A 26,327-nucleotide genomic window follows, 5' to 3' on the forward strand; every position below is an offset into this window, starting at 1 on the left:
CGGCTGGACGAGGCCCTGGCCCGGCCACCTCCCTGCCGGCCAGAGGGTTGGCCGAGCAGCCCTGACAGCAAAGGGGGGCTCACCTTCCAGCCTCCGGTTGTCGTTAGCTGCTCCTGGGTGCGAGGGGGCCCTGCCCCCAGCAAGGGTCCAGGCTAGACCGGGGCACCTGGGCCTCATTATCCTCAAGCTGGGGTCTGAGCACCGTGCAGGGGGGCAAAGGGCTGCCCGCCCCCACCCCCCCAAGCCAGCACTTTGGGGCCTTTGCCGGAGTGGAGCTGAGCCAGGCTCCCCCCCGAGCCCGAAGGGGCATTTGTGGGAGGTTCGGCCCGACAGGAGGGTAGGCTGCAAGGATGGGGGTGGAGGCCACGTCCGGGTCCTGTCTCGACACTGTGGGGTCTCTCTGTCCTCCCCTGCTGTGACCTGGCCACCGTCAGTGCCCTGTTGCTGACAGGTGGGAGAGATCAGACCACCTTTCCCACCGGCCCCATCCTGGGAAGGACCCTCCTGGCTGCCTCCCCCCACCATCTCCCCGAACCCCAGGAAGCCTCCAGCACACGATGGAGCCGGCAGGTTGCCGAGGGGACCCTGGAGAAAACAGCCATGGCCTGGCATCCCCAAGGTGCCCCAGATCCCAGCTCTGCAGCAGCAGGAGGCTCGGGGGTCCCCAGGGACCCCCTCAAAGTGCATTCCAGCAAACACCTTCAGGTTACAGGGGGCCCACTGGGCCAGTGCAGGAAGGGGTCACCATCTGGGGTTGGGCCCCTAGCATGGGCCAGAGCGAGCCTCGGGGCTCCTGCCCCACATGGAGCAGAGGTCTTGAGGGAGGATGCTCAGCGCTGGGCTTGGGGACAGAAGTCGGGGGCCCTGGACCGGCTCGAGCGCCAGTGCAGAGGGCTCCCCGCGCACCCCCATCCACTCGTCCTGGAGCTGGGGAAGGATCCCAGTCCCTCCTGGGCGACCACAGGAATGTGCAAGATGGCTGCTGGGCGGGGCGGGCGGGTGGGGCGGCCTCCGAGGCTGACCTGAGTGATGGGAGCACATCCCGACCTCGGCGTCGTCACCTCCGTGTTTATACCCACTGAGCAAATATACACTAAATGAGGCACAAATGAGCACGGCCAAAGGAACGGCCGATTCTGTCCTTTCTTCTTAATCCCTTTGGCTTAGGGTTTCCCCGGCCTGGACAGCTTGTCCGAGGGGAACGCTGCCCAAGGGCACACGGGCATCCGTCCGGGGACATTCAGGCAGTGACCAATCCCTGGCCGCCCTGGCGTGCACCCTGCACCGTGGGCCTTTTCCCAGCCGGCCGGTGTGGAAGCAGCCACTGTGGGCCCTCGAGTTTTGGTGAGGTGGTCAGGGATGGGCTGTGATGGAGACCGGTGCACGGCCACGTCCGTGGGTGAAGGAAGAGCCCAGGCCAGGACGGAAGACATCTTTGCTGTCCCCTCGGCCACAAAAGCAACTCTCTCCCCCAAAATCCCAGCACCAACCAACCTGGAGACCACCCTGGGCCGGAGCCCAGCACGGCCGCCGTCGCGCCTTGGCCGTCCAGCTCAGGACAGGTCAGTTCCCGGATGTCTGAGGCTGGGCCTCAGGGTCCAGCCAGGGCGCAGGAGGGCCAGGTGAGGGCCCTCTGTGCGCTCGGAGAAGGCCACCCGGGCCGGCTGGGGCACCTCCCCTCGGCAACCGTCACCAGTGGAGAGTTCCAGACCCCAGCTCCGGGCTGCAGGGTACCCCAGCCCTACCTGGACACGGCTGCCCTGCTCTCCAGCCCCTGCAGGCTCTGGAGCCCCGGCCCGGGAAGGAGCTCACCCCTGACCTTAAGCAGGAAATGGCCCGTTTCTTCCCATCCTGGCTCCCCAGGAGGCAGAGAGCAGGGCCCTGCCCCTCCTGGAGGCTCCCGGAGTCCCAGAAGGGTGCCCTCCGAGCAGACGAGCGCGCAAACCCCCAGCTCCCACTGGACGAGGAAGTTTGTGGGTCCCGCTCACAGCCTGGCCAGCCTTGGGAAAAGCAGACCTCATCGTGCCCCTCGCCCTAATCCCTGGCCCCGAGCCCCAGTGGGCTGCAAACTTTGACTTGAGCAAACAATCAGCATGGGTTGACTAGCTGGGAAACCTGGTCCCCACCTCTCCACCATGTCCTGCCCCCCAACCTGGTCTTGAACTCCATGATGCATTTTCCCGGGGGGCTTTCTCCAGATGCCATCGCGCTCCAACCCAGGGGAAGGGTGACAGGGCTGCTGTCCCCTCCCATAAGAGGGCAGAAGCCCAGAGAGGAGAGGGGCCAGCGGGTTGGGGTCCACGCTGGCCTGGATGGGGTCCTGCTCTCCTCACCCCGAAGGGAGTGATGGGCAACACCACCGTCAAGTGGAGGGTCCTGGGGATGGAGCCGGTCCCGGTCTGGTTTTCACGAAGGTGCTTCCATATGTCTTCTGGTTGAGTGTCAATGCCACTTAGCCTGGCTGGGCTTCCCCTCGGCCAAGTGAAATGAGGGCCCCTGCACTGGGGCACCCACCTCTGGCCACGAGCAGAGTACCTGACCTGTCCCCAACTCCAGGGAGGAGGGCACTCAGCCCGTCCTGGGGACAACCATCTATGCAGACCCCTTCCCCTCCCTGCTCCCCGTATGGCCTGAAGACGCCCCAGCCTTGTGGTGGGGACAGCCACAAGAGAAGCGTGGGGCCCCGGGGCCAGTGGCCGTCCATACACCCTGCACACTGCTTGCCCTCCCATCCCACCAACCTCCGAAATACAGACATTTGTGCATTCAAGGTCTGCATCTGCTACTGGAGGGAACCCCTGCCTGCCCCCCTGCCCGCCGCATGGCCCACACCTGCTCCGGGCTGCAGGGTTCCGGAGTGTGCCCACTGGCACACGCGGGGGTTACAAAATGGCGGTCCGTCTTGCTTCCCTTGGCAAGAAAGACACGCCGTTTGGCCAAACGGATGCCGCTCGACCTGTCTGCAGCCCCCTGCCCAGCTTCCGTGGCTCTCTCCCCCAGAGACTGGCCCCCGACCTCCTTCCTGGGCCCTCGCTCCCGGCCCCCCGCCAAGGGGACATGGTGGTGATACAGCCACCCCCCAGGACCAATCGTCTGTCCTCCGTGCTCACCCCCGTACCCTCCTCTTTTTCCAAATGTACACGTGGCCCCCCTGAGGACCTTCCCTCCTTCCCCAGCTCTCCCACCTGCCCTGCCCGCCTCATCCAACCGACAGCTTCTCTCTGTCCCGTGCGTGTTCTCCATTCTGGGAACCCTGTGTCTCCTTCCTCGTCCCATCTCCCACCGCAGCCAGAGGGTTGGCGGGTGAGATCAGGCTCGGATGAATGTTGGGCCACGCAGGTCGTGGCCTGGGGACCTTGCTGACCAGTTCCCGAAGAGGTCCCAGGAGGGGGTGGCCGTGCAGGTAGGTGGGTGGGTCGGGCTGGGGGGCCAGGGGAGGAGGGTGTTTCTCTGTGGAAACAGTGGCAGGAAGGCCCGCACCCGGGGGCTGCCAGAGCCCGCCCTGGGCCCTGGGGGGGACGTCTCCTTTGGAACCGGGCAGGGCTCTGTCTGGCCGGGGCAAGGAAGCGGCTGCCCCATCTGGGCGTCAGCTTCCTGGTGTGACACAGAACAGCTGAGCGCCATAGGCCCCACGTCGCGGTGCCAGGCACATGTCCATCGTTCCCCTGTTACGGTATCACCGTGGGGTCCCCGCTGTGGCCTGAGGACCGCCCTGGAGCCTCATCCCAGGCCTCAAGGAAGCCCAATGGGACTGGACCCGGGGGCCCAGAGAAATGTGGGGGGACTGGGGATCCAGAAACAACCCGACACGAGCCAGGATGGCCAAGGCCTTACTTGAACAGGGCTTCCCATCCCAAGAGACATGCTGGCCAGTCGTCCGGATCCAGCCCTGGGGGCCCGCGGCCGCCCAGCGGTTTCCAGGTGGCTCTGGGACACCCCTCTCCTGGGGGGGCCCTCTCTCTGTAGCGGGACCAGGGCTGGGCGGCCATGTGGGGAGGCTACCTTGGCGACTTTGCTTCCCCGCTAGAAGACGGGAGGATCTCGAGGAGGGTAGGAAGGGCCGGCAGGGGGGAAAGGTCCGAGAGGAGGGTTCTCAAGAGGGCAGGCGGTGTGGCGGAGCACGAGCGTGAGGGAAAATGGCCGTGCCCCTGGCACGCGGTGAGTCCCGGCCCGTGGTCGCTCCGGAGGTGTGCCCCACACCGTGGCCTTGCCAGGCTGCTGCGTGTGGAGTCTGGAGAAAGTGCTGACCCGCCGAGCCCAGAGGCCAGGCTCAGAGGGGACAGGAAGGAGCTTGCTGCCCACATGGGCCTTGCACTTCCAGGGCACCTGGGGACGGGCTTGCCCGGTCACTCAGGCCGGGCTGACGGCCGTCACCGGAGAGAGGGTTGAACGTCACCCTAGTCTGGTCTCCCCGTCCCGATCCCTCCAGCCGCCTCCCCGTCGCCTCCTCCGAAACCCTGCCCAGCGGCAGCACCCCTCCCTTGGGACCAGGGGGAGGTAGAAAGCACAGAAGACCCCCCTGACCCGCCGGCCCCCGGGGCACCTTCCCAGACACCCCCACCCACCCTGCATTGCCTCTGCCCCCTGGTTTCCAGGGCCCCACTCCTAAGGGAGGAAGGCTTGACTTCAGGGCTCACGAGCTCCCGCCAGCCCCCCGGACAACAAGGGTCACGCTGGGCAGTCCTGGGTGGCGCAAGGCTACAGGGAGGGGTCTCCGAGGGGCCAGGAGAGCGGTCCAGAAGCAAACCGCACAGATAATGTCCAGGAAGAGGGGGTTGGTGGGCGGCAGGCAGAGCTCGGAGTGCCCCTGCAGCCCTTTCTGGCCCTGCCCCTGGCCGGTCCCTCTCTGGGGGTCACAGGCAAGTGAGTGGGCAGCAGGGATGTGAGGTGAAGGGCCACAGGGCCAGGCCAGAGGGTGTGCTGGGGCTCCTGAGAGAGGAGAGGGGAAGGGCTTGGGAGGGGTCATGGGCCAGAGGCGGGCTGGGTCGTCCCAGGATTCGGCGTGAGGCAGAGAGCTGGACCTTGGGGTACTGCGTCGTCGTGTGGGCCTGGAGGGGGGGACCCAAGCCTAATGATCCCCCAAGGGAAGTGGGATGGGAGTCCGAGAGCCCTAGAAGGACAGGGCTGTGGAGGAGGAGGACACGGGCGCACAGAGGTGCCGACCAGGGTCCCGCTCCTTCCTGCCAGGATGGGGACAGACCAAGAGGGGGCAGAGTCACGCGGGGCTGGGGGGTGGAGTGGAGCTGGGGGGCTGTGCGCGCAGGTGGTGGGACGTACGGTGGGGGTGGCCACCATGCGTGGGCGGCGCGTCCAGCGTGGGTGAGGACACATAGCCTGGCTGGCGTTGAGGAACAGAGCCAGTAGGACCCTGAGCCCGACTGGCTTTGGGGTGTAGGGTCCCTGCCCGAGCAGCTCTCCTGGTGTGGGTGCGGCCAGGGTGAGTTGAGCCTGTCTTAGGCAGCCCCCCCGGCTAGCCGCCCCACCCCCACCTCCGGCCCGCCGCCCGCCCGCTAGGGGCCTTCTGGATTGCATCAGATGTCACAGCAGTCTGGCTGTGACATAATGAGGCAGGCCGGGGTCAGCGGGGTCACCTCTCGTGGCCCCGATGTTTGGAAGTCCCCAAATCAAAATGACCCAACAGACAAGCTTGAGACTGGATTTTCCAAGCGGGCTCCTTCAATTACCCGGAGACAGGAGTAGGAGTGGCCAGGCCCCCAGGCCCTTTCCATTCCTGCTTCCCCCAGATGGCCAGGCTGCGGGACCCCGGGACCACCTGGGGTCCAGAGTGGGGGTGGGGGGCCCAGCCCGAGGCTCCCTGAGGCTCACCTCTCCTCGGGCAGGGCCCACCTCACTGCAGTAGATGTGAGCGGGGCCTCCTGGAGCCGGCCTTGCACACGAGACAAAGAACACTAGGCATAGCATGAGCCTGTGCCAGCCCTGGGCACCCGCCATGCGGTCAAGGGGCCGGGGCAGCCCAAGGAGGCTGTTGGGAAGGCATTCACGGCACCGTGGGGAGGGGGTGCGGGTCGCACAGCTGGCCCCCCGGCCCTCATTCAGCCTTGTGTGAGTAGGACCTGACGGCCGTCCCGAACCATCCCTCCAGGTGCTGCTTGGGGAAAAAAAAAAAAAAAATACTTTTCAAACCACACGCTGAAGACCTCAGCATGAAAATTTAATGTCAGAAACCCGTAATCTCTTTCCCAGAGATAAGACACAGCCCCGTGAGGAGGGGCAGACCAGATCCCTCTAACCCAGAGAGCAGACGCTGGCCGCTGGCGGGGGAGGGGCAGGCTGACAGTGAGCTCAGCAAGGCTTGGCCTTGACTAAGGGGCCGGGCGGGGGTGCTCCAGCAGGGGTGTCCACACGATGGGCATCCTAGAACTTTCTGGAAGTGCCTGTCTCCTACCCGCCCTTGGGGTGGACTGGCCTCTCCGACGCTGGGACCGGACATTTCTGCAGCCGTGGAGGCTCAGGTGTCCCGGTGATGCCCGTGGCTTCCCCGCTCGGGCTCTAACTTAGGCCTCGAGGCTCCCGGCCTACGTGCACGGCTCAGGTTGCCGACAGCTGATCCGGGAGGGACAGCTTGGCCATCACCACACGCACGACCTCTGCAAAGCAGCGTCCGCCTCCCTCCGGGCCAACAGCGCCGCCCTTGGGGAGCCCACGCACACACATTTGTGCTTCCAGCCACGTCCTTGAGGGACACGGTCTCCTGCTGGAGGGAGACCCTGCTGTGGGTTCCATATCAGCTCTCAGCCCCCCGGGAGCCAAACCGGGCCTCGGGGTCTCTGAAGTGCCAGCCTCAGCAGGGGAGACGTGGAGGAGCAGAGGGCCCAATCCAGGCTGGCCTGGCTTCCCCAGTGGTGCAGATAACACACTTCTAGGTGGTCCCCAGCAATCCCCACCAGGAGTACAGCCTCCACCTCAGCCCTTCGAGAACGCCCAGGCCCTGGGTCCCGGGCCTCCCCTGACCAGGGTCACTGAACGGGCTGTGCAGGCAACCCTGGAAGGTGGGTGCCCCTTGGGTGCGTGGGTGCCAGACCCCGAGCTCTGGGCCTCATTCCAGGGGAGGGAGTGGTGAGAGGAGCCGCCTGGTGTGGGGGCAGGGGCTCCCTGGGCGGCAGAGTGCCACCGGCCCGCCTTCGGTCACAGTGTGTGACACGACTGCCCTCGCCAGGCAGCTGCCCCTGGGACTCTGTCCTAGTGAGCCTCCACAGCCCTTTTCTGCATGACATCCGAAGGTGGGGCGGGGGGGAGCTGTGACAGGGTCTCTGGGTCCTCCTCTTAACGGAAGGAGACCTGGACGGGGGCGTCATTTGTCCTGTGAACCTATGGCTCCAGAGCCTCCAGAACTTGGGTTTCCAGTGGCCCAAGCCCCACTCTTGACAAACTCCCACATCCCGGGGCACCTTGACCCCTGGGGGTACGTGGCCACCTCGCCCCAGCTCCCACCCCCCGCCCCCACCCCCACCCCCGGGGCACGTGCCCCTGCGAGGTGCCCTGGCAGGGACAGGACAGGGACACACATGTCCCAAGGTGGGGCTGGGGCAAAGCCAGCCTGAGAGCTTCTTCTCCCAAACTTGGCGGTGTCTCGGAGGCTGCCCCCCTCCCACCCCGAGGGGACGACCAGGAGTCCGGGGGCCACTCTGTTGTGGGCTGTTTGCTGGCCCCTCCCGGCGTTGCCGTGGCGACGACACGGGGCGCGGCCAGGAGCCATACCTCAGAGGTGACTAAATGTGCCATGCCGCCCGCCCGTTATAGCGCCCGGCGCCCTCCCGGGCCTCTCACACCTCGGCCCCCGGCCCCCGGCCCCCAGCAAGAATGTTCCATGAGCCCCGTGGGCAAGCATGTGGCCCGGCATGCCAGGCCAAGCGCGCCGGGCCGGCGCCTGCACCCCTCCCGCCCGGGCGTCACCCGCCCGGCCCGGAGCCTGCCGTCTGTGCTGTCTTCCTCACTGCTGTCAGGCCCCAGCTTCCTGGGGTGAGAGGCTTCCTGTGTTTCCTGCGTTTCTATCTGGTCTGTACAACCGGACCCTCTTCCTGCCCTGCACCCCAGCAGCCCCGCACTGCACCCCACACTCCGTGGGCCACGCTGTGGGCTCTGCTCAGGGGGCAAGGGGCGTGACTGACTGCGGGCGTCCACCCAGGACCCACACTCCGCACGCCAGCCCGCAGGGGTCCCCAGGGCAGGGAGGAGAGTGCAGGAGAAAGTAGCCTATGTCAGGAACCGGGGCTGGCTCGTGTGCAGCCAGGGTCTTTGAGTGACCACAGTGTCCCCTTCCTGCCCGCCCCCTCCCAGGGACTCCAGGGCCCTGGCAGCCTCCCCAGCCTGGGGTCTGGAGAGCCCCGCTCGGCAGTCCCTGGGGAAGCCCGAGGTCAGGGGGCTCAGAAACGGCCACTTCGGCAGGACCCATCTTGACCGATGTGGACAGCTGCGCCCCCCCCCCCCCCCCAAAGCTATTCCGGTCTTAGCAGGAGTCAGGGAGGGCCGGCATCCAGGCGGGCAATACGATCTTTCCAGATAAAGGGCATTCCTGGCGCCCTTCATCACTCTCCTCGGGCAGCTGTCGGCTCTGCTAACCCCCTAAGCCCCACAGGAGACTCGGAGCACAGTTTTCCCATTTCGGACCAGCCAAGGGGCCAAGGCGGATTTAGGAGGGGGTGAGGCGGGGGGGACAGGGCAGGCAGGGGATGTTCTGGGAGGTGAAGACAGGCAGGACCGGAACAGCAGCTGGTCCTAATCCCACGGGGGCCTCCTTCAGGACCGGCCCCACAGGGCCCCTTGCCTGTTTTTTTTATTTTTTATTTTTAGGAGGTACCTTCTAGAACGCGTGGTGCCCAGTCCCAGTCCTGGGGGCACACGGGAGCAAGCTTAGCATGGTCACGTGCCAGGTCGTTCAGGGTTGCAGGGGAGACCTGGTTGTGTGTGCATGTGTGTGTGTGTGGGGGGTCCCAGGTCCTGGTGTCAGGGCCCTGGGGACACGGGACCCGGAACCTCAGTGCTGCAGTTCTGTGTACGTGTGTCCACAAGACACAGCCGTGCCTGCACCCTGGCGGGGGCCGGGGTCCCTTCCCTGCTGGGCAAGGTGGCTGGGCTACCCCTTCCTTCACACACCTCTCGGTGGGGGCTCCAGGAGCACGAAAGGGTGGGAGGGGGAGGTTCACCCGCTGAGACAAGGGACGTGCCCCCTCTGGGGGCTGAGGGGGGCACGGAAAGGAATCAGGTAACTGCGGCTTGTTTTCCTTAAATGGAAGAAAACCCAGCAGCGGCATCAAGCCCTCATTTGGTCTGTCGGCCTCTTGAAATCGGGCAGGGGGTCGGGGTGGTGCCCCAAAGCCGGGGAGCGGAGCAGGGAGGGGGCGCCGCGGATGCCAGGGCCCGGCTAGGAGACAGGAGGCAGCACTGGGGGCAGGGGCACGGGGACCGTCCTTAAGGGTGAGATTGCTCAAGGCCCGAGCCAGACCCTGACGCCCTGCGAGCACGGAATCATTGGAATTCTTCGTGAACCGGCTGGCTCCGGAGTCACAAGCAGCTCGGGGCGGGTCGACCTCAGGGCCTCCTGTGCTCCCCCAGGGTCAGGGGCCAGCACGAAGGGAGGTTTCTGTCCTCGGCCAGCAGGACCAATGGCATTTGCAAGGACATGGCGTGATTTGGGGCCTCACGGGGCAGTGACTGCGGGTTCGCTGTAGGGTATGTGGCGCCCGCTTCTGGCACCGCCTCCTGAGCCTGGACAATCTCACGCGGGGTTAGACACCCCACGAGCCTGCCCACAATATGACCATTGGTGAGCCCCAGCCTTGTGAGCTCTGCCACACCGTGGCCGTGCGAGGGAGCTCACCCCCCACCGCACGCCATGCCCAGCAGGGACACGGGATGTGGCAAGCCACCCCGGTGGGCGGGGCATAGAGACCGACAGCCATGGGGACGGAGCCCCGGGCTGGCACTCCAGGCCAGGGCACACCCGGGTGGAGAGGAGGGCCTGACGCCAGGGGCCGGGGGTCCTGGGAGCAGAGCCCTCTGGCCCCTTTGTGGTCCGTGTTTCAGACAAAGAGAGAGGAGGCCACAGCCAAAGGCCTCACAGGCTCGAGGTGGAGACCAGGAGCCCGGCCCCAGCAGCCCTGCAGCAGGCGTCCCTCCTGCAAGCCCCCAAGCCTGCTCTGGGCCCCGGCACGCTGTCCATGTGCCTGGGAGTGGCTGTTGTCTGTCTGCCTGCCGTCAGGAGCTAGGTGGCAACAACAGGAAGCCCTCACCCCCGGGGCCGCCCCACGTGACGCCCTGACCACGATGGGCCCCTCGCACCCAAGGTCTCCATCGCCTGCCGTCAGTCGGTGCTGTGGCCTCGGAAGCAGGGTGCTCTTGGAAGGCCACAAGGGCAGGAACGTTCCCAGCTGCCCTGCCACCTGGGCCACCACCCCCGGGGCCCCGTGGGGCCTTTACGGCAGACCCCAGCACACCTCTTGCCCCTGCCCTGGCTGGCTTCCCTAGCCAGCCGGCATGTGTTCTGGGGGCCTTCGATCTGGCCTTTAATGACCACCCCCCACAGCGGTCCCCCCTCATGCCCTGTGGGGGCCTCATCACCCAGACTCCCGCACTGGTGGTCCTGAGCTGGGTGCTTCCTTCCGAGCTCTCATTCCACTCAGGGGACAAGAGGACGTTCTTGGTGGTACTCTGGGCCCAGGGTCACCTGGGACCTCCCAGGCCTGATGGGAGAGAGGAAGCCCGGTCATCATCACTCAGGGTTGGTTCCAGGTTGAGAGAAGCCCAGGATGTGGCCCCAACTTTAAGGGCCGGGGGCTACACCTGACCTTGCCGGCTCGGCCCGGGGAGCAGGATGCTCTCTGAGCATGGCTGGGGGCTGCGTGCTCCTCCGGGCACCCTTGCCTTCTCTGAACTGGCCAGCAGCTCCTGGCCACCCAGCGTCCAGGCCCACTCCCCAAGGCTGTCCAGCGGGAAGGGGCCGGCCTCTGTCTGGCCAGTATGTCTGGCCACACCAGCCATAGCTGCGGTGAATAAGGCAGGCACCTCCACCCGGCACGCCCTGGAGCTCAGTGGAGCCCAGGAGCGAGGCAGGAGCCCCAGGAGCTTGGGGCCCTCCCCCAGGGCTCCCCTCACTCACTCACACAGGCGTGCATGCACGTGCACACACACACACACACACACACACACACACACACACACGTGCACACACGTGCACACGCACTGGCTGAAAACAAGGTCTCTGCAGCGCCAGGCTCACACGGCCCCCCCTCTGGCAGCAGACGTGGGGTTTTATTAGTGCTACAAATCAGATATCACACAGTTTGGGGCTGACATGGTTTTTATAAGAATTATTTAGGGCCCTGGCCGCCGGTGAAGTCCCAGGGAGAGCCTGGGAGGGACATCCAGCTGTTCGGGCCGCCGGAACCCCCGACACTTCGTAAAGGGAAGGTATGAAAGGCCGGCACCTTGTTCTGTTTAAGGGGGCGCGTCACCCCTGCCCCGGGCCCGCCGCAAAGGCTTCTGGGAGGCACCTCCCCCACGGCAGGGAGTGGAGGCCTGCAGCGGCCAGGGGAGGGGGCCGGGGGGCCCCGGGAACACCCACCCAGGGGCACTGAGGCTCAGCCCCTCTCGGCGGTCTCCCCAGCTCCCTATGGAGGGTTTCCGGGGTTCCCCTCCCCGCTGCCCCGGGCCTGTCGCCAGCCAGAGCATCACCCAGGCCCAGGTCACCGGCTTGGGGGCTGCCCCAGCATCGTAGGGAACATCACCTCGGGGACGCTCGCAGGGGCTGAGAGTGGCACTCTGTGGAGGGAAGATCTGCCTGGATGGGGGGTGGGGGGGGTGTCCTGCTGGAAGCCGTGGGCAACCATCTCCCAGCCTCAAGTTGCCCTGAGGAGTGAGGGTGGCTTGGCCCCACCTCTGACCTGTAGGCCCCTGTGCTGGCCGGGGGTGGGCAGACAGGGGCCCCTCCTGGCTGGGCCTCCTCTGAGTTTCATCTGAGTTTCCCGCAGAAGGGCCCCCGGGGGCCTTGGGGATCTTGCCTGTCTTGTGTCCCTCAAGGAGGGAAGGATGCTCACTTGGTCCCTGGGGTGTGAGAGACACCAAGGCCTGTGCCAGGGACCCTGTGCAGGGAGGGTGAGCATCTAGCCATGGTGGGGGGGAGGCGGACCCCACTCGGAGAGGGCACAGCCAGGCCCAGGCAGGGAGAGGCCTGGGGTCTCCCGCCCACCCCTCCCCCGACTGGCCTTGAGCGGGAAGGGAAGCAGGCCGGCCTCTCCTCCCTCATGGTAACGTCAGGGCTCCAGCATCCTTCCGAGGAGGCCGGGGCCAATCAAAGCCAGATGTGGGGCAACAAAACAATGCTGATGATTTCGACTAGGAAAAGCCCTATTTACCAAGAAATAATGAAGTGATTCGGGGCGTTGGTGCTGGGGTGACCTCAGCCGGGAAGGAGTAAATGCAGATGCCGAACGGGTCTCCCAGGGCCACGCGGGGAGCAGTCCTGGTGTCCCCACCGGCAGTGGCGATGGGGTTGCCGTGGAGGGGGCCCAGGCTCGGCTCAGGGGCGGTGGGGAGGTGTGCAGGGGAGGGTTCGCTCTCTGCCCTGAAGGGACACAGTCAGTTGCAAAGGTGGGACAGGCACACGCACGCATGACGAGCGGGGCTCGGCCCGGGGCCCCCGGATGTGGAAGGAGCAGCCCACACTCCGCGGCAGCCACACCTGGACAGACACGGATTCCTGAGGGTGAGGCCTGGGAGGGGTGTGAGGGGAGGGAGGCCCCGGGCGTGGCCTTGAGGGGAGGAGTAAGGCAAGGGCTGGGGTCCCCGGGGCTGCAACCCCCTCCCGCTGCCGGCCTGCTGGAGCCCCGGGAGCCCCTGGCCCCGGCCGTCCAGGCCTCAGCGGTGTGGACACTGGAGTCTGCAGCCGCCACAGACCTTCGGGGGCAGAGAAACACCCTCATCCCCGCCTCCCGTGAAACACCCCAGGAGAAGTCCCCAGTCCTGCCCGGAGCCACGCAAACGTGTACACACAACCATGGGCCCAGAGGCATGAGCGGCCTGGGGCAGACACCGCGGTGCACGTACGCAGAATGGCACCCAGACCCCCGCGGGAGTCCCCGGCCCGCGTCACAGCACGGATGGGCCCGGAGGGCAGTGCCCAGGCCTCCCTCCCGTGACATGCCCACCACAGGCAAACCCACGGACACGGAGGGTGGGCTTGGGGTTGGCGGGGGCGACGGCACAGGAATGAGTTAAACCTGGTGACAAGAGATAGATGCACAGCTCCACACTGGGACGCCTCACGACGTGCTTGTGACGGGCGGGTTGTAGGGTATGTGAACTATGTCTCAATGAAGCTGTTTGAAGATACAGAACGTGGTGCCCGGCTCGTCCTGCCCCGAGTGCCGGGAGGGAGGCCCCGGGAAAGTGGGAACGGTGACCCCGGGGCACGCAGCTCAGCATCTGCACCTCACCCGCCAGGACCCACCCAGGCCTAACCCAGCTCTGAACTCCAACGGCCGGACGCAGGGCCGGCACGTCTGGCTCGGGGGACTCTCTGGGTTTGGCGGTTCCCCAGTTACACTCATGTACCCGCGTCCGCACGCACAGACTAGCAGAATTTAGGGTCACACGAAAGCCAGGAGGTGGGAGGGGAATGCTAAGATCACAGTCACTCCAGAGGAACCTTCCAGGAGGCCTGGGGGGTGGGGGACGAGAGGCAGTGCTGTGTCCCTGGGCCCGGGTCCCCTGCGAGGGGCTGGGGGCTCCCGGGGAGGGGGCGCACACACAGGCCGGGAAGCAGGGAGCCCACGTGACCTGGGGCCCCAGGCTGCGGGAGGGCTGTGTGGATGCCTTCTCGGCACCGGGGTCTGGCCAGGCAGGTGGGCGAGCTGTCATCTGCAGTCAGTTACTCAAGCCCTGTCTTCGTGATGCAGCCCCAGGGAGGGAGGGCTCGGCCGGCCCTCGAAGAGGAAAACCAGCCGCTGCCGGAGAGACCGTGGCCAGATGGGTTTCTGCTCCTTCCCAGCAGCCCTGGGTGGCTGGGCCTCACCTGGAACTTCTGGGGTGGAGGGGGGGGGAGGGGGGTCCTGAGATGTGTCCCTGTGGGCCTGGGGCCCGCCTGCTGCGGGCTGTGGGAATTAAGCAGAGCCCCCGCTCGGTCCCAAGGGCCCTTCCCGGCCCCCTCGGCCCTTCCCCGGCGGCCTGGGCCTGCCGTAACCTGGCGTCACCGGGATCTCTCATAGCTTCTCACAAAGTAAACAGACCTCCCACATGGCGACAAATGGACATCTCAGGAGACTGGAGACTTGGGTGCGGGGGGGGGTGGGGGGTGGGGGTGGGGTGGGTGGTTACTGGGGGCTGTCACGCTCTCCCTCTGTCCATTTACTTCCCCCGGGAGCTGGCGCCCTGGGTGCTCCCAGAAGGACCGTCCACAGGGGAAGGGACACCCAGGCCCTTTGGGTCGGCTTCCCAGCCCCACGTGAGGTGTCCAGTCAAGGCTGGGGGGCCCACTGGGGTCGTTCCCCGTGTGGGAGACCCTCCTCTGGTCCCCACGCGGAAACCTGGACCGTGTCTCCCAGCTGTGCAGGGACGAAGGACGCTGCGTCGCGGCGAAGACGACCGTGGCACGGTTATCTTGGGGGCAGAGACGACCGTGCAAGGGCTCTCCCTCCCCAGCCCCCAGCCGGGAGCCGCAGAGCGGAAGGGGTGTCCAGCCAGCTCCTCAAGCCCGCCTGGGGGTGGGGGTGGAGCAGTCCCCCCTCGAGCAGCCCCTCCCAAGCTGCAGGCCCCGCTTCCTGGATTCCTGAGGCTCTGAAGGCAGCCCCCACTGCTGCCCGCCCCCCCCATCCAGCCTTCCCTCCTCCCTCCTCCCTAGGCAGGGAGCAGGCTCTGCCGGCCCCAGGGGTGCCGGGGAGACCGGGGACGCTGCTGCTCTGCTCGCCAGCCCCTTCCTCCTCCCTGCAGAAAGACGCTCAGGCTGCAGGGGGGGGTAGGGGACACTGGGGTCTCGGCGAGGCCGAAGAGCGGGGCGGTGACGGGGGGCCGTGCCGGGTTATGCAGGGCAGCCGGCGCTGGACCTGCTTGGATGAAGGATGGGATTCCTCTCCCAGCCTTGAGTTGGGGTCCTCAGGGCCATGGGGCCCCATGAATTATTTCTCTAAGGAGAATACCATTGACTCTGCTCTCCGGTCGCCTTCCGGACCTTCCCCATCACTTTAAATCAATGCTGAAGGGCGGCGTTTGCCCGGACCTTCACCCTCCAAGTGGAGGGAGCTGCGAGGCCCACGTGATGCAGCCGTCCCCCGTCTGGGTGTCCCTCTGGGCAGGGGGGGTTGCTGAGCCAGTCCTCACTTCCACCTGCCCTTGCAAGGCCCCCAGAAGAGGGGAGCGCAGGAGGGCAGCACTCGAGGACGGGGACCCAGGGGGTGATGTGGCCCCCCAATGATTTCTGGCTTGTTCCCAAATCCCCAGGCCCAACCTGTCTGCGTGAAACCCACGCAGACACGCTCGTGCCGATGGCCCCAGCTGGGTTCGCCCGGGACCCTCAGCAGGAGGGCTCCCCGCCCCCACCCCCCGGCTGCAATGGGGTCCCCCCCCTTAACTCGGGGGACCAGAACGGGTCACGCCATCACCCAGGCCCTGCTCCATCCGTGCAGCCAGGCGCCCGTGTGTGCCCGTGGGGTGCAGCCCTGCACGGGGACACCGGGTACAGAGGAGAACGGAGTCGGGGGTCTTTACTCCACACGCAGGACTTTATTGGGGCCGTCACAGGCCGAACCAGCCGGGGACACCACCACGCCGCGGGTCCCGGCTCTGCCTCCGCCGCTGCTCATCCAGGAGCCTGTCCTGGATGTCTTCGTCGCTAGGGCTGCCGTCAGGGCTCTGCTTTTTCTCGGGAAACAGATCGGGGAACGTGAAGGTCTGTCCGTGCGCCTACGGAGAAAAGGCAAGGCCTCCAGCACCGCGCCAAGGACAGGGACACCGGGCCCTCCTGCGCGGAGCCGACACGCGGCCAGCGGCCAGCGTCTCGGGGCGAAGGTCCTCGCCTGGAAAATAAACATCTCGGCCTGCTGCTGGCTTTTATCTAACAGCGGGAAGCCATTACCCCGGACAATGCCCCTTTTCATCGACATTATCTCTCCGAGGCCTGGTGTCTGCATTGGCTGGAGCCTCATTAAAAGCAGCCCAGCAAAGCGCCCATTCACCGGGCGCGGGGGCAGCCCGGCCGGACTGGGGGGCAGGAGCGAGGGGCAGGAAAACCCGGCACAAACAGCGTCTGGTGCCACACTGAAACTTTTTCCATCCAAAATACCTAAAGGCCTTTACCCACATTAAAGACTACCCCTCCTCCCGGCTCGGAGCTTGGCAAATAAGACGCGTGTAACGTACAAAGAAATGTACATATGCAGCAGTCTATAAATCAAGACCGGCTTTGCAAATTAACTGGTTTTACGTCTTTCACGAAAAGTTCAGAATGTGCCAGTGTCGGCCAAGCCCCCACCCAGACCCCCAAGCATGGGTGCGGGGGCACCGGCCGGGCCCGCTGGTGCAGAGGCGGGCGCTCTGCCTGCTCCCCGGGGACCCGGGCAACCGTGAGGTGCTGTTTCAATTTGCTAAATACCCCGGAGCAGCTCCCCGGGTCGGGGGCGCGGGAGGGGACGCGCCAGGACAGTGTCGTCTGCTTCCAGACGGGCGAAGAAGGATGCAGGGCGGCCTCCGTATCTGGGAAATTTTAATAAGTAAAATCAGTCAAGTGCGCTGGTTCTTGGAGACCCTTGTTTTGTAAAGAAACTTGGCTTTGGGCAGGCGGCCAAGTATGATCTGAAACAGCCCACCCCCACCCCGAGAAGAGGAGGTTTATAAATTCGGATCACACGGCGTGGGGCGCAGGCCCCAGCAAGAAAGCAGGGCTGTGTGCACGCGGTAGCCAGCCTGCTGCAGGATTAGCTTACACAGCTCAAAACTGCTTTTTTTTCTTTTTTAAAATACCAAAGGGCAATAGTTTACATGCAGGGCTGACTGCCCAGAACGGGGGTTTATGTGTAATATATCGAGGTGATTTTGCTAGCTTTCTGAGGTGGGGGAAAACCCAAAATGACATTTTAAAATATAAATACAAAGATGGCAATTTGCAACAGCTCAGGAAAAAACGGAGGGAGCTGCCCGAGAAATTCTCCCTCTCTTATCCGAGACAACGGCCACTTGTGGGTGCCGACTGGGCCCCCCGGGGCGCCCCTCTGGAGGGAAATTCGCCTTGTACTTCCAAAAGTAAGCCCTCGCTGCCTGCGAACGGGAGAGTGTGAGCTGCTCGGTGGCAGAAAGGACCGGGACAGGAGACTGTCAGTCCCAAGCGCCCCTCGGGCCATCGGCCGTCCCCCACGGGCTCCCGCCGGCCAGCGACTGCGGTGGGAACGGCAGGCTTCCGCGTGCAGGGTGACGTTCCCCTGGCTGCGTGGGCCACAGGGCCACAGAGATGTTTATCAGGGCGTCGGGGGAAACGTGGGGCCCCCACCCCGCCGGACGGGCTTTTCCGCAGCAGTCAACTCAAAATAGATTCGGAAACTTAATTTGTGTTCGTGATTGACCCTCGTGCGCTTTACAATGCGCTCTGTTTTTGAAAGCTCCAGAGCGGGGCCCACGGGGACACACGGGGAGGGAGAGGTCGGGCTCGGCCACGGGGGTGGGGGCAGAGAAGGGACCCTTTCGGAGGGGAAGGGCCCGAGCATCCTGCCGGTTTCCAGGCTGGGGGGCGGGGGTCCGTCACAAATGCCACTCTGGGCCGGCAGGAACCATGCCCAGCAGGGACTCTGTCCCCAGTTGTGCTGCCCGATTTCACAGAGGAAGAAAGGCACGTCCAGCGGCAGCTGCGCGCACCAGATCTAAGCAGGCTCCGCTGAGCGAGGTGGGGCCCGGGGAAGAATGTGGGGGCTCGGGTGACTCAGGAGCCGCTTGTAACCGTAGCTGGCCTGCTGGAGCCCTGGTGGCGAATGCCGGCACGCGGGTGTGGGCCCGCACGCCGTGACAGAGACAGATGGCCCGATTTCACACACAGGACACAGGCGCCTTTATAAGGCCAACGGCCGCTCGCTCCACCTGGATAGGCTGGTTTTGTGCACGGCAAATATTAGGCCAAATAATTACGGGGGCCCCTGTTTAAAACAGCAACTGCACTCAGAAACGCTGCCCTGCTCACCCGGTCCTGCAAGCAACGGCCTCCTAGCGCCTAAAACGGGGCCGCGGGCCCAGGGGGTTTGCAATAGCGCTACTGCCATCTAGCGGCCACGGCCGGCCGCCTCCCGCCGTGAGCTCCTGACACGGAGGAGGCCCCTGCCCCCAGCTCCCTGCCGCGTGTTTCCAACAGCGGGGGGTGGGGGGCAGCCAACGGACCCTGCAAGGAGGGCCCTCGCTGGCAGGTCCTCACGGAGACCAAGGGGAGGCCCTGCTGGGGGTCCTGGAGGGCTCGTCCGAGGAGGCTCCAGCGGGGTCACCTCACGCTGGACGGGAGGGCCTGAGCAGGGGGCTGGGAAGCCGGCTTTCACTCGCCACGGCTCTGGTCTCTGGCCGGCAAAAGCTCTGATGGGGTCCTGGACCCTCTTCCCGAGCCCCTGGCCAGGCAGCACACAATCCAGAGGACGGGGCAGAAAGTGCCGGTGCCCCACAACCCAGTCCAGAGGGGAGGGGGCTCAGCCAGGGCCCCGGGGCGCGGCGAACCCACCCAGGCTCGGAGGCGGCTGCCCCCCACCCCCCGCCCAGGGCAGTAACTGCCTCCCAGCCTGAGGCCTGTCGGAGGCCAGGCCAGGCCGTCCATCCGCGGCAGGAGCCCCTTCGGTGCTCGGAGAGCCCTGGTTTCTGCCTGAGCCCGAACCCCCTGGACCTGAGTGGACCCGCCTGTGGTCACAGCACGTTCAAAGTCCAAGGGCGCGACACAGCTGGCCCCTGAGAAGTTCCGAAATGCCCTGCGCGGTCCCCTCCCATCAGCTGAATGTGCTCGGAACGCCAGCTCAGCCTGGGGATTCGCCGGGGGTTAGAACTAAGCGCAGGCTCTGCCCCGCGCGCGCCGCGGGCCTGGAAATCCTGCCTCGCAGGGCCCCAGGCGGGGGCTGCTGCACAAACACGTCCCCCGCACCAAGGTCACGGTCGTGATAAGTCACGCCCATGACTTGGGACTCTGCCCGAAGCCCACTCACCAGCTGCACATAGGCCACCTTGTAGTCTGGTTTCTTCATCCTGACGTTTCTGTAATCCCTCTTCCTGTTGGAACCTGTCGGGGGGGGGGGAGGGGGAACACTTTACTCCGAGCACGAGATTTCCAGTGCAACTAATCCAGGAACCCACTTTCTAGAAAGAGGCAAACGTGGAAGAGTCGGTTGGTCTCCCACAGATTACAGCAGGTCACGCCCGAAATGTGACCGGTTCACATTTACCAAGTGTGCTCGGGGCGGCGAGCACCGCCAGGCTCTGCTGTTGAAAACGCAAACGTGTCTGAGCAACTCGAGAAACCCATATTTCCCGCGTGTCAGCACTGCGGCCCCCGTGGGCTGCCTCCCCTCACGCAGGAGGCTGCCGGGTGGGGGGACAGAGGTTAAGGGAACAAAGAGGAAGGCACTTTGCTGACCGGCTCCCGAGGCAGAGGGGACGTGGGCTGTGCAGCGTGGTGCGGCGTGGGCAGGGTGGGAGCGGGAGCGGGGCCAGCCGGCCCGGGTTCCGTCCCAGCTCTGCCCTGTGGGCAGCGAGGGCCCGGGAGGCTGCTTCACCCTGAGTGCCTCAGTTCCCTCACGTGCCAGGAAGCAGACCCCCGGAGCGGCTGCGATGAGGGGAGCCCACCTCCCCCCCCGGCAGGGCGGCAGGGGCCCGGGACGCACCGTGCTGCACCCTCGTCCGCACGGCGGCCACGGGCACGTTGTAGATGCGCTCGAGGTAATTCCTGACGTCCACCCTGGTCATCCTGGGCAGAGGAGAAAAGCGAGACTCAGCCGGGCCGAGATAAACGGCAGCTGGCCAGTGGGGCAGGAGCCACGGGCGATGCGGCCACCAGCCCCGCTGGCGCTCTCCTGCCCTCCATACATCGGCAGGGGGACACGGGGGGGACTGGTCAGCTGCAGCCACCATTTGTGCTCACTAGGGGCCAGACCCCCAAGCAGAGCTCTCCCGAGGGAAGGGCCGATCTGGGGGCACCCCTGGGTGGCCAGGAGCCCGGCCCACCATGGCCAGTCCCTTGCACAGCTGCCTCCCCACTGCAAGGTCCTTTCCTGGAAACGGCAGCCAAGGCGTCGGTAGCTTAGGCCCCCAACCTTTGCACCTGACGCAGCATCATAAACCTCATCCTTGGCCACACCTGGCCTCTAAGAGCTGACGCTCAGGCCAAGCCCAGGCCCATGCGCAGGGACAGTCACGTCCTGAGACTCCAGAGAGTGCCCTGCAGCTTGGGTGACAGGACGCTGCGGCCCTCCAGTGGCCAGGGCCTCTGTGAAGGAACCACCTTGAGAACTAGGTTTTGGGAAGCCACGGTAAGGAGCTCCAAGAGGATGGGCCCGCCTGCTGGGAAAAGCACTGAGCTCAATGCAGGAAAAGAAGTGTCAGGCCCTCAACTAGGCTTCCCTGTGGGGGGGCAGCCCGGCCTCGCCCCAGGCTCTGCAAACAGCAGGAAGGCTCTGCAAACACCAGGACCTGGGCCACATTTGCAGAGCAGCTTGGAGAGAGCAAGGGGAAGCCACACCTATGAGCCGGGCTCTGTGACACCAGCAGGTCGGCCAGCCCCTTGGGGGCGCTCCCCAGCCCGAACTCGGGGGCTTACTCCATGGGGATCCGGAACTGCACGGTGTCCTCGGGCTGGGCCGTGCCGGGCCGCACCAGCCGAATGAAGAAGTTTGTTCGGAAGACACGGAGCTGGGGGTTGCCCAGCTGGTACAGAGGGTACCTGAGAGGGAGACATTCGTCTGCATCAAACACTCAGAATGCGCGACCTCAGGGCTGCCCCGGCACACCCCCATCTGTTCACCCATTGCCACAGGAGTGGGAAGCAAAGGGGGGCAGCTCTCCATAGGCCGGCACCCCACGGCCCCCTGTGCTAATAGCATGGCTCTGCCCGGTGTGGGCCCCGAGACCCCTGGTGCCCATCCACTCAGAGTAGCGGGGGCTGCAGACCCTCAGGGCCGGCCCCTGGAAAGGGCCCATGGGAGACTCAAGGAACCGGCCAGCAGAGAGCACGCCCACCGCGGCCCCCCCACACGCTGGTGGCCGGGCTTGGAGACACGCTTGTTCAAGGTGACGGTCCCACCAGCACGCAGCCCAGCGTGGCGGTGCTCCCTATGAACCCTGGCTTTCCCCGCAGCAGGGGCGTGGGCACCCGCACACCGTATGGGTGGGAGAGCATCACAGTCCCCACCCTGAGGACTCCCAAAGCAGGTGGGCACAGCTGGACAGGCGATGCCACCACCCACAGCCCCGGCCCACTGACACTGCCAACCCCACATGTGCTCTGGGCCTGCACACAGCAGCGCAGCCGGGTGAGGAGGGTGTCTGAGGTCCAGTCTGCAGGGAGGCCAGGGGCCAGGCCTGGGGGAGGGTGGGCACACAGGGACACGGGGTGCCATCAAGGGTCTCACTGGGACCCCCGGTGACCAAGCTGCGGCGCTGCACACGGCCCCCCGATCCTGTGGTGTGAAAGGAGGCTGGTCGAGGCCAATCCTATACCGGGCAGAATGAGGACAGCCAGGGGTTCGGAGGCCCTGGTGAGCCCCAGAGCTGAGCGCCATCTACCTGAGAGCTGCCGGTGACCAAGTCATCATGGCAGCTGCCCGGCAGAACCTCCGTGGTGAGAGGGGGGGTAAGGGCAGTTTCTGGAGGCTGCGAGGCCTCAGGGAACAAGAGGCCTGCCTTGTTTTACCCTCCACCGGAGTTTGGGCCAATGGCTGGCTACCCAAGGGGCTCACTTATTCCCCCTGGTGACCAACGGCGGCACTGCAGGGGGGCAAAGTCAGGCCCTCTGGGTAACTGTCAACAGACCCTCCACCTCTCCGGGTCCCTGGGTTTGGGGGTGGGGGGAGGCCCAGTGTGAGGGTCGGAGGTTAGAGGCCTGAGCCGGGCAGGGAGCGAGTCTCCCCCGGGCGGGCATGGCCTCAGAACCCCCTTGTCCTCCCCGACGCTGAGCGTCAGGATGAGTCCCAAGGGCCTGCCTGACGCTGGAACCTTCCAGCCCCGGAACAACCAGCACTGCTGAACACCCTCCCTCGGGGCTCGAGAACGGGGCTCTCCCGGCCTGGTGGGAGGGGCCGGCACCCCTGCGCGCCCGCCCCGCCCCCTGCCCGGCCCTCCCGCGGATCCCACAAGCGCGGATCCCACAAGCACGTCTCCAGCGGAACTCCCAACTTCTGCTCCCAGCACAGCGCTCTGGCTCGCTGCCACCTGCCCTACCTCCGTGTGGCCCCGAGGGTGACTCACCCGTGACCCCACCCTCCCCGCAGGTCCCGCCGGCTCTCCTCCCGACCCGCGGCCCTGGCTGCTCCCCACGTCCGCGCCGGCCCCTCGGCCCCGCTGCACCTGCCGGGGCGCCCCGGCCCCGCCACAGGCCTGCAGGTCCACCCGGGGCGGCCGCGCGCGAGTGCGTGCGCCACCCGTTCATCCCGGGGCCGGCGCCGCTCGCAGGGGACACGGGGCGTCAGCCTCTAGCGTGGGGGGCGGGCCGCGGGGGTCCCGGCGGACACCCGCACAGTGTCCTCGCCCCGGCGGCGCGGGCGGCGGTGACCCTCCCGGGCGGGCGCCCGTGGTCCGCGCCGCGTCCGCAGCCCCCTGTCCTGCACCCCGCCCCCCACCCCGCCAAGGCCCGCGCCCCGGGCCCCCGGCCCCCGGCCGCTCACAGCACATTCCGCGCCATCGCCGGCTTCCGGGCCGCGGGCGGAAGGAGGAGCACGCACTGCCCGCGTGGGCCCGCCACAGCGCCCCCTGCCTTCCGGGAGGGCGCGCGGCGCCCCGCCCCTCGCCCCGCCCCCGCCCCACCCACCTGCCCGCCCCCCGCCCCCCAGCACACCCCGCCCACAACCACACCCACTGCCCCGCCCCCGACGGTCCCGCCCACCGCCCCGCCCCTCACACCTGCCCCCAACACCCCGCCCCGTACACCTGTCGCCCATCCCCATTCACCTGCCCCATCGCTCCGCCCACTGTCTCACCACGCCCACTGTCCTGCCCACTGTCTGGCCCACCGCCCCTCACCTGTACTCCTACCCTACCGCATCCGCACCACTCAAGGCACCTGACTCCCTCTGCCCAGCTTCCTGTCTCACCAGCCCGGACCCACGTCCCTACCCCACTGCTCCTGACCCATTCACCTGGACCCTACCCAGCCTGAACTCCTTGTCCTGCACACCCTGTAAGAGCCCAGAATCCCTCATGTCCCTGGGTCCCTCCCAAGTCCCGCGCACCCTCCAAGTATCCAGAACGCATCTTGCCCCTATCCTCTCTCACCCTACCCATGGCCTACAGCACGCCCTTAGTCCCACGTGTCCCCCCCTCCACACCCCTCTGCACCCCGCACTACCCCACATGCAACTGTAGGCCATGGCCAGCCAGCTAAGGTCGGAGATGGGGGAAGGGGCGGGTGGGTGGCCCTTGTCTAAGGCCCCTATCTCCATCTGGCTGCGGTGGCTTTGTCCCCTCCCAGATCTCAAGCTCCAAGACCCCTCACAGCCCTTCTGGCCAGCACCAGGCTGCTCTCCCCATCTCCTGTGACCCCTTCCCCCTTACAGCTTCCCACACAGCCCTCCTCCAGGGGATCCCTGACTCCGTAGGGCACATATGGGACCCACTGCCCCCTCCCCACCAACAGCATGCAGACCTATGGAGGGGTGAGGGGGACCAGGCTGCAGCCTCCCTCCTCCAGCCCCCAGGCCCCACTCTTCCCCGGTTTCCTATGCCCCACGGCTTTTGGCCTTTCGTCAATCCCTTTAGCCGCCTCTCCCCCACCTGAGTGGCCTGTTCTCTTTGCACCAACAGCAACTTCAATCCTCCTCAGAGCCTCAGAGCCGGGAGGGCAAGAGGGAAGTGCCAGCAATCTGTGGGGGAGAGAAGGGACCCCCAGGAAGTAGCAGAAGAGCCTTGCCTCCAGGGTGACCACGATTCAGGCAGCAAGGAGGCTGGCCCTGCCGGCTGTCCCAGGCTTCGGAGAGGAGGGCCTGGGTCACGGAGAGCGGCTGGGGCGCCCTCCTTGTCCGTGTGTTTGGCATAAGTGGGTTCGCCTAGGACGAAGCTACTGAAGGTGAGTGGCCGCTAGGGACATTAGCCGAGACAGTCCTGCCTTCTGGGGAGGCGCAGAGAAGGACAGGGCTCCAGGCCCTCTGTAGGAAGAAGTCAGTGGGGAGGGGGCATGCTGGGTGGCAGGGAGGGGGATGGAGCTGGAGAATGGGGGTCTCGGGGCCAGGAGACTTCTGGTCAGCGCCGCCTCGGGGCGTGTTTGAACTTCAAGGCATGATGTTGGGTGTGACGCGCCCTCAGAGATGTGGCTGGAAGGCGGGCCCACGGTGTGTGTGGCTGACGGGGGAAGGCAGTTGGCCGACTCTGATGGGTTGGAGGGGGCCACCTGCTGCTCCAAGGAGGGGGATCACATCTGAGCAGGTCGCTGAGGGTCGTGGAGGAGGGTGGGGGCAGGGATGCGGTCTCCATGGTGCAGAGCCCTCAACACTCCGTCCCATCTCTCTGATTATCTGCCAGTGGGATTCCTCCCCATCAGGCCTGGGATTTCTGGGTGCAGAGGCTGGTCTTGCAGCCTGGGGCACCTGCGTGCACCTTCCCCCTTCCTCCCTCCCTGGTGTCATCAGACCTACCCCATCACTGGCCACATGCCTTCCCTGGGGTGGGACTGCCACATAAAATGGAAGATGCCCAGTTAAATTTGAAACGCTGATAACTTTGTCTTGTTTTGTTTTTAATAGACACTATTTTTCAGAGCAATTTCAGGTTTGCAGAAAATACCCAGAAATTCTAGTATGTGCCCCTCCGCTCCCCCATGGATTGCCCCTTTTTTTAACACGCTGCATGAGCTGGGACACTTGTTACAAGTGACGGAGCCATACTGACACCTTATTATTAACTGAAGTCCACCATTGCCATTAGGATTCCTTCCTGATGTTGTACATTCTGTGGGTTTAGACGAATGTATAAGGACAAGCATCCACCAGGACAGGGTCATACGGAGTAGTCTCATGGCCCGAATTCTCTGTGCTCTGCAACCCCCTGGCAACCACTGATCTTTTTTTACACTTTCCAGCGTTTTGGGTCCCCAGAAGCAGGGTTCCGAGCAGAGAGATACCCATGAACCAGCCCTAGGTGACCCTGGGGAGCAAGAGAGCCAGGTGAGGAAGGACAGAGTTGAGAAGAGGGTGTAGAGGGGCTGGTTGGGGGCACTGAGATGCCATCGACCTTTCGACTTTTTCTTTACTTACATTCTGTTGCTTTTGAGTTGCTTTGTAGAAGCAGGCACGGCGGTCACCCCACTACCTGGTTCGGCTCTAACCTGCGCTGGCCTCCAAAGCCCAGAACTACGAGCCGTGTGCCTACCACCTACCTCGGACACGCCCTGTACGCAGGCCCGAGGTGGCACAGTGACACCAGAGGAGGCTTGCTTGCTTGCTTGCTTGCAAGCCTGCCTCCTCCCCTGAAGCCCATGAGGAACCGTAGGAAATGGAGAACGTTCTGGAAGGGGACAGGGCGTTTCTTGCCCCACATAAGGGCCAAGATCATCAAATTCCCAGGCGTGTGTCAGTCTCGGGCACCAGCTGGGTGTCCTATGACTCAATGCAAATCCCACCCTGTCCACCTGGAGTCGGCCCACTCCCAGAAGACCCCCCCCCCCTTCAGCGGCCAGTCTCCCAACCAGGTTATCACTTGTGCCTCTGACCGATGGGCTATAAACTGGAGGCTCCCACGCCCCCCTCCTTGGGGATCCGTCGCTGGATCGTCAGTTAATTATAAAAGAATATAATTGGGAATGGCCAGGCGGAAGAGGTGCACAGGGTCCGGCGTGGGGGCGCGGCGTGGAGCCTCCACACTCTCTGAGGGTCCCCCCCCTGCCCAAATCTCCACGTGTTCGCCGGCCCGGAGGCTCTCGGAACCCCTCCTCTTAACGGAGGCTTCATTGCAGAAGCCTGACTGATGAAATCATCGGCCTTTGGCGATTGAGCCCATCTCCAGCCCCCTCCCCTCCCCGGAGGTCAGGGGGCAGGACTGAACCTTCCAACGGTCCTCTTGGGCACCCAGCCCCCACCCTTAGGGCCTTTCTGGAGCCTCCCTCTAGCGCGTCACCCGGCTGCTACACAGAACAAGACACCCTCTTCACCCTCGTGGGACTGAAGACA

The 26,327-nt window shown here is 65.4% G+C and overlaps 2 protein-coding genes across 3 annotated transcripts in view; one reads left to right on the plus strand and one right to left on the minus strand.

Annotated features, from left to right (window-relative positions):
* The first annotated feature begins 1,409 nt into the window (after positions 1-1,409).
* PRR33 (proline rich 33) overlaps positions 1,410-26,327 on the plus strand; it is a 62,831-nt gene continuing 37,913 nt past the window's right edge. The window contains exon 1 of the mRNA XM_058690043.1: positions 1,410-1,562. The gene's annotated coding sequence lies outside the window, so the exon portion shown is untranslated. The remainder of the gene's footprint in view (positions 1,563-26,327) is intronic.
* MRPL23 (mitochondrial ribosomal protein L23) lies at positions 15,711-22,937 on the minus strand. 2 transcript variants are annotated; one of them, XM_058690052.1, is made up of 5 exons: positions 22,836-22,937; positions 20,774-20,896; positions 19,842-19,924; positions 19,167-19,240; positions 15,711-15,912 (listed from the first exon to the last, which is right to left on the minus strand). In XM_058690052.1, the coding sequence occupies exons 1-5, from the start codon at positions 22,850-22,852 to the stop codon at positions 15,745-15,747; spliced, it is 465 nt and encodes a 154-aa protein (XP_058546035.1). In that variant the 5' UTR covers positions 22,853-22,937; the 3' UTR covers positions 15,711-15,744. The 2 variants fall into 2 exon arrangements, with proteins under 2 accessions (XP_058546035.1, XP_058546036.1); XM_058690053.1 differs by lacking the exon at positions 20,774-20,896 and having other exon boundaries at positions 22,836-22,870.

This window comes from Neofelis nebulosa, chromosome 10, assembly GCF_028018385.1.
Source record: "Neofelis nebulosa isolate mNeoNeb1 chromosome 10, mNeoNeb1.pri, whole genome shotgun sequence".
Lineage (NCBI taxonomy): Eukaryota > Metazoa > Chordata > Mammalia > Carnivora > Felidae > Neofelis > Neofelis nebulosa.

Coding starts and splice junctions, on each gene's coding strand:
- MRPL23 (XM_058690052.1), bottom strand. Junction 19,925..20,773: donor CAGTTCCGGATCCCCATGGA/GTAAGCCCCCGA, acceptor TCCTCTGCCCAG/GATGACCAGGGTGGACGTCA. Junction 15,913..19,166: donor AGGTGGCCTATGTGCAGCTG/GTGAGTGGGCTT, acceptor TTTTCTCCGTAG/GCGCACGGACAGACCTTCAC.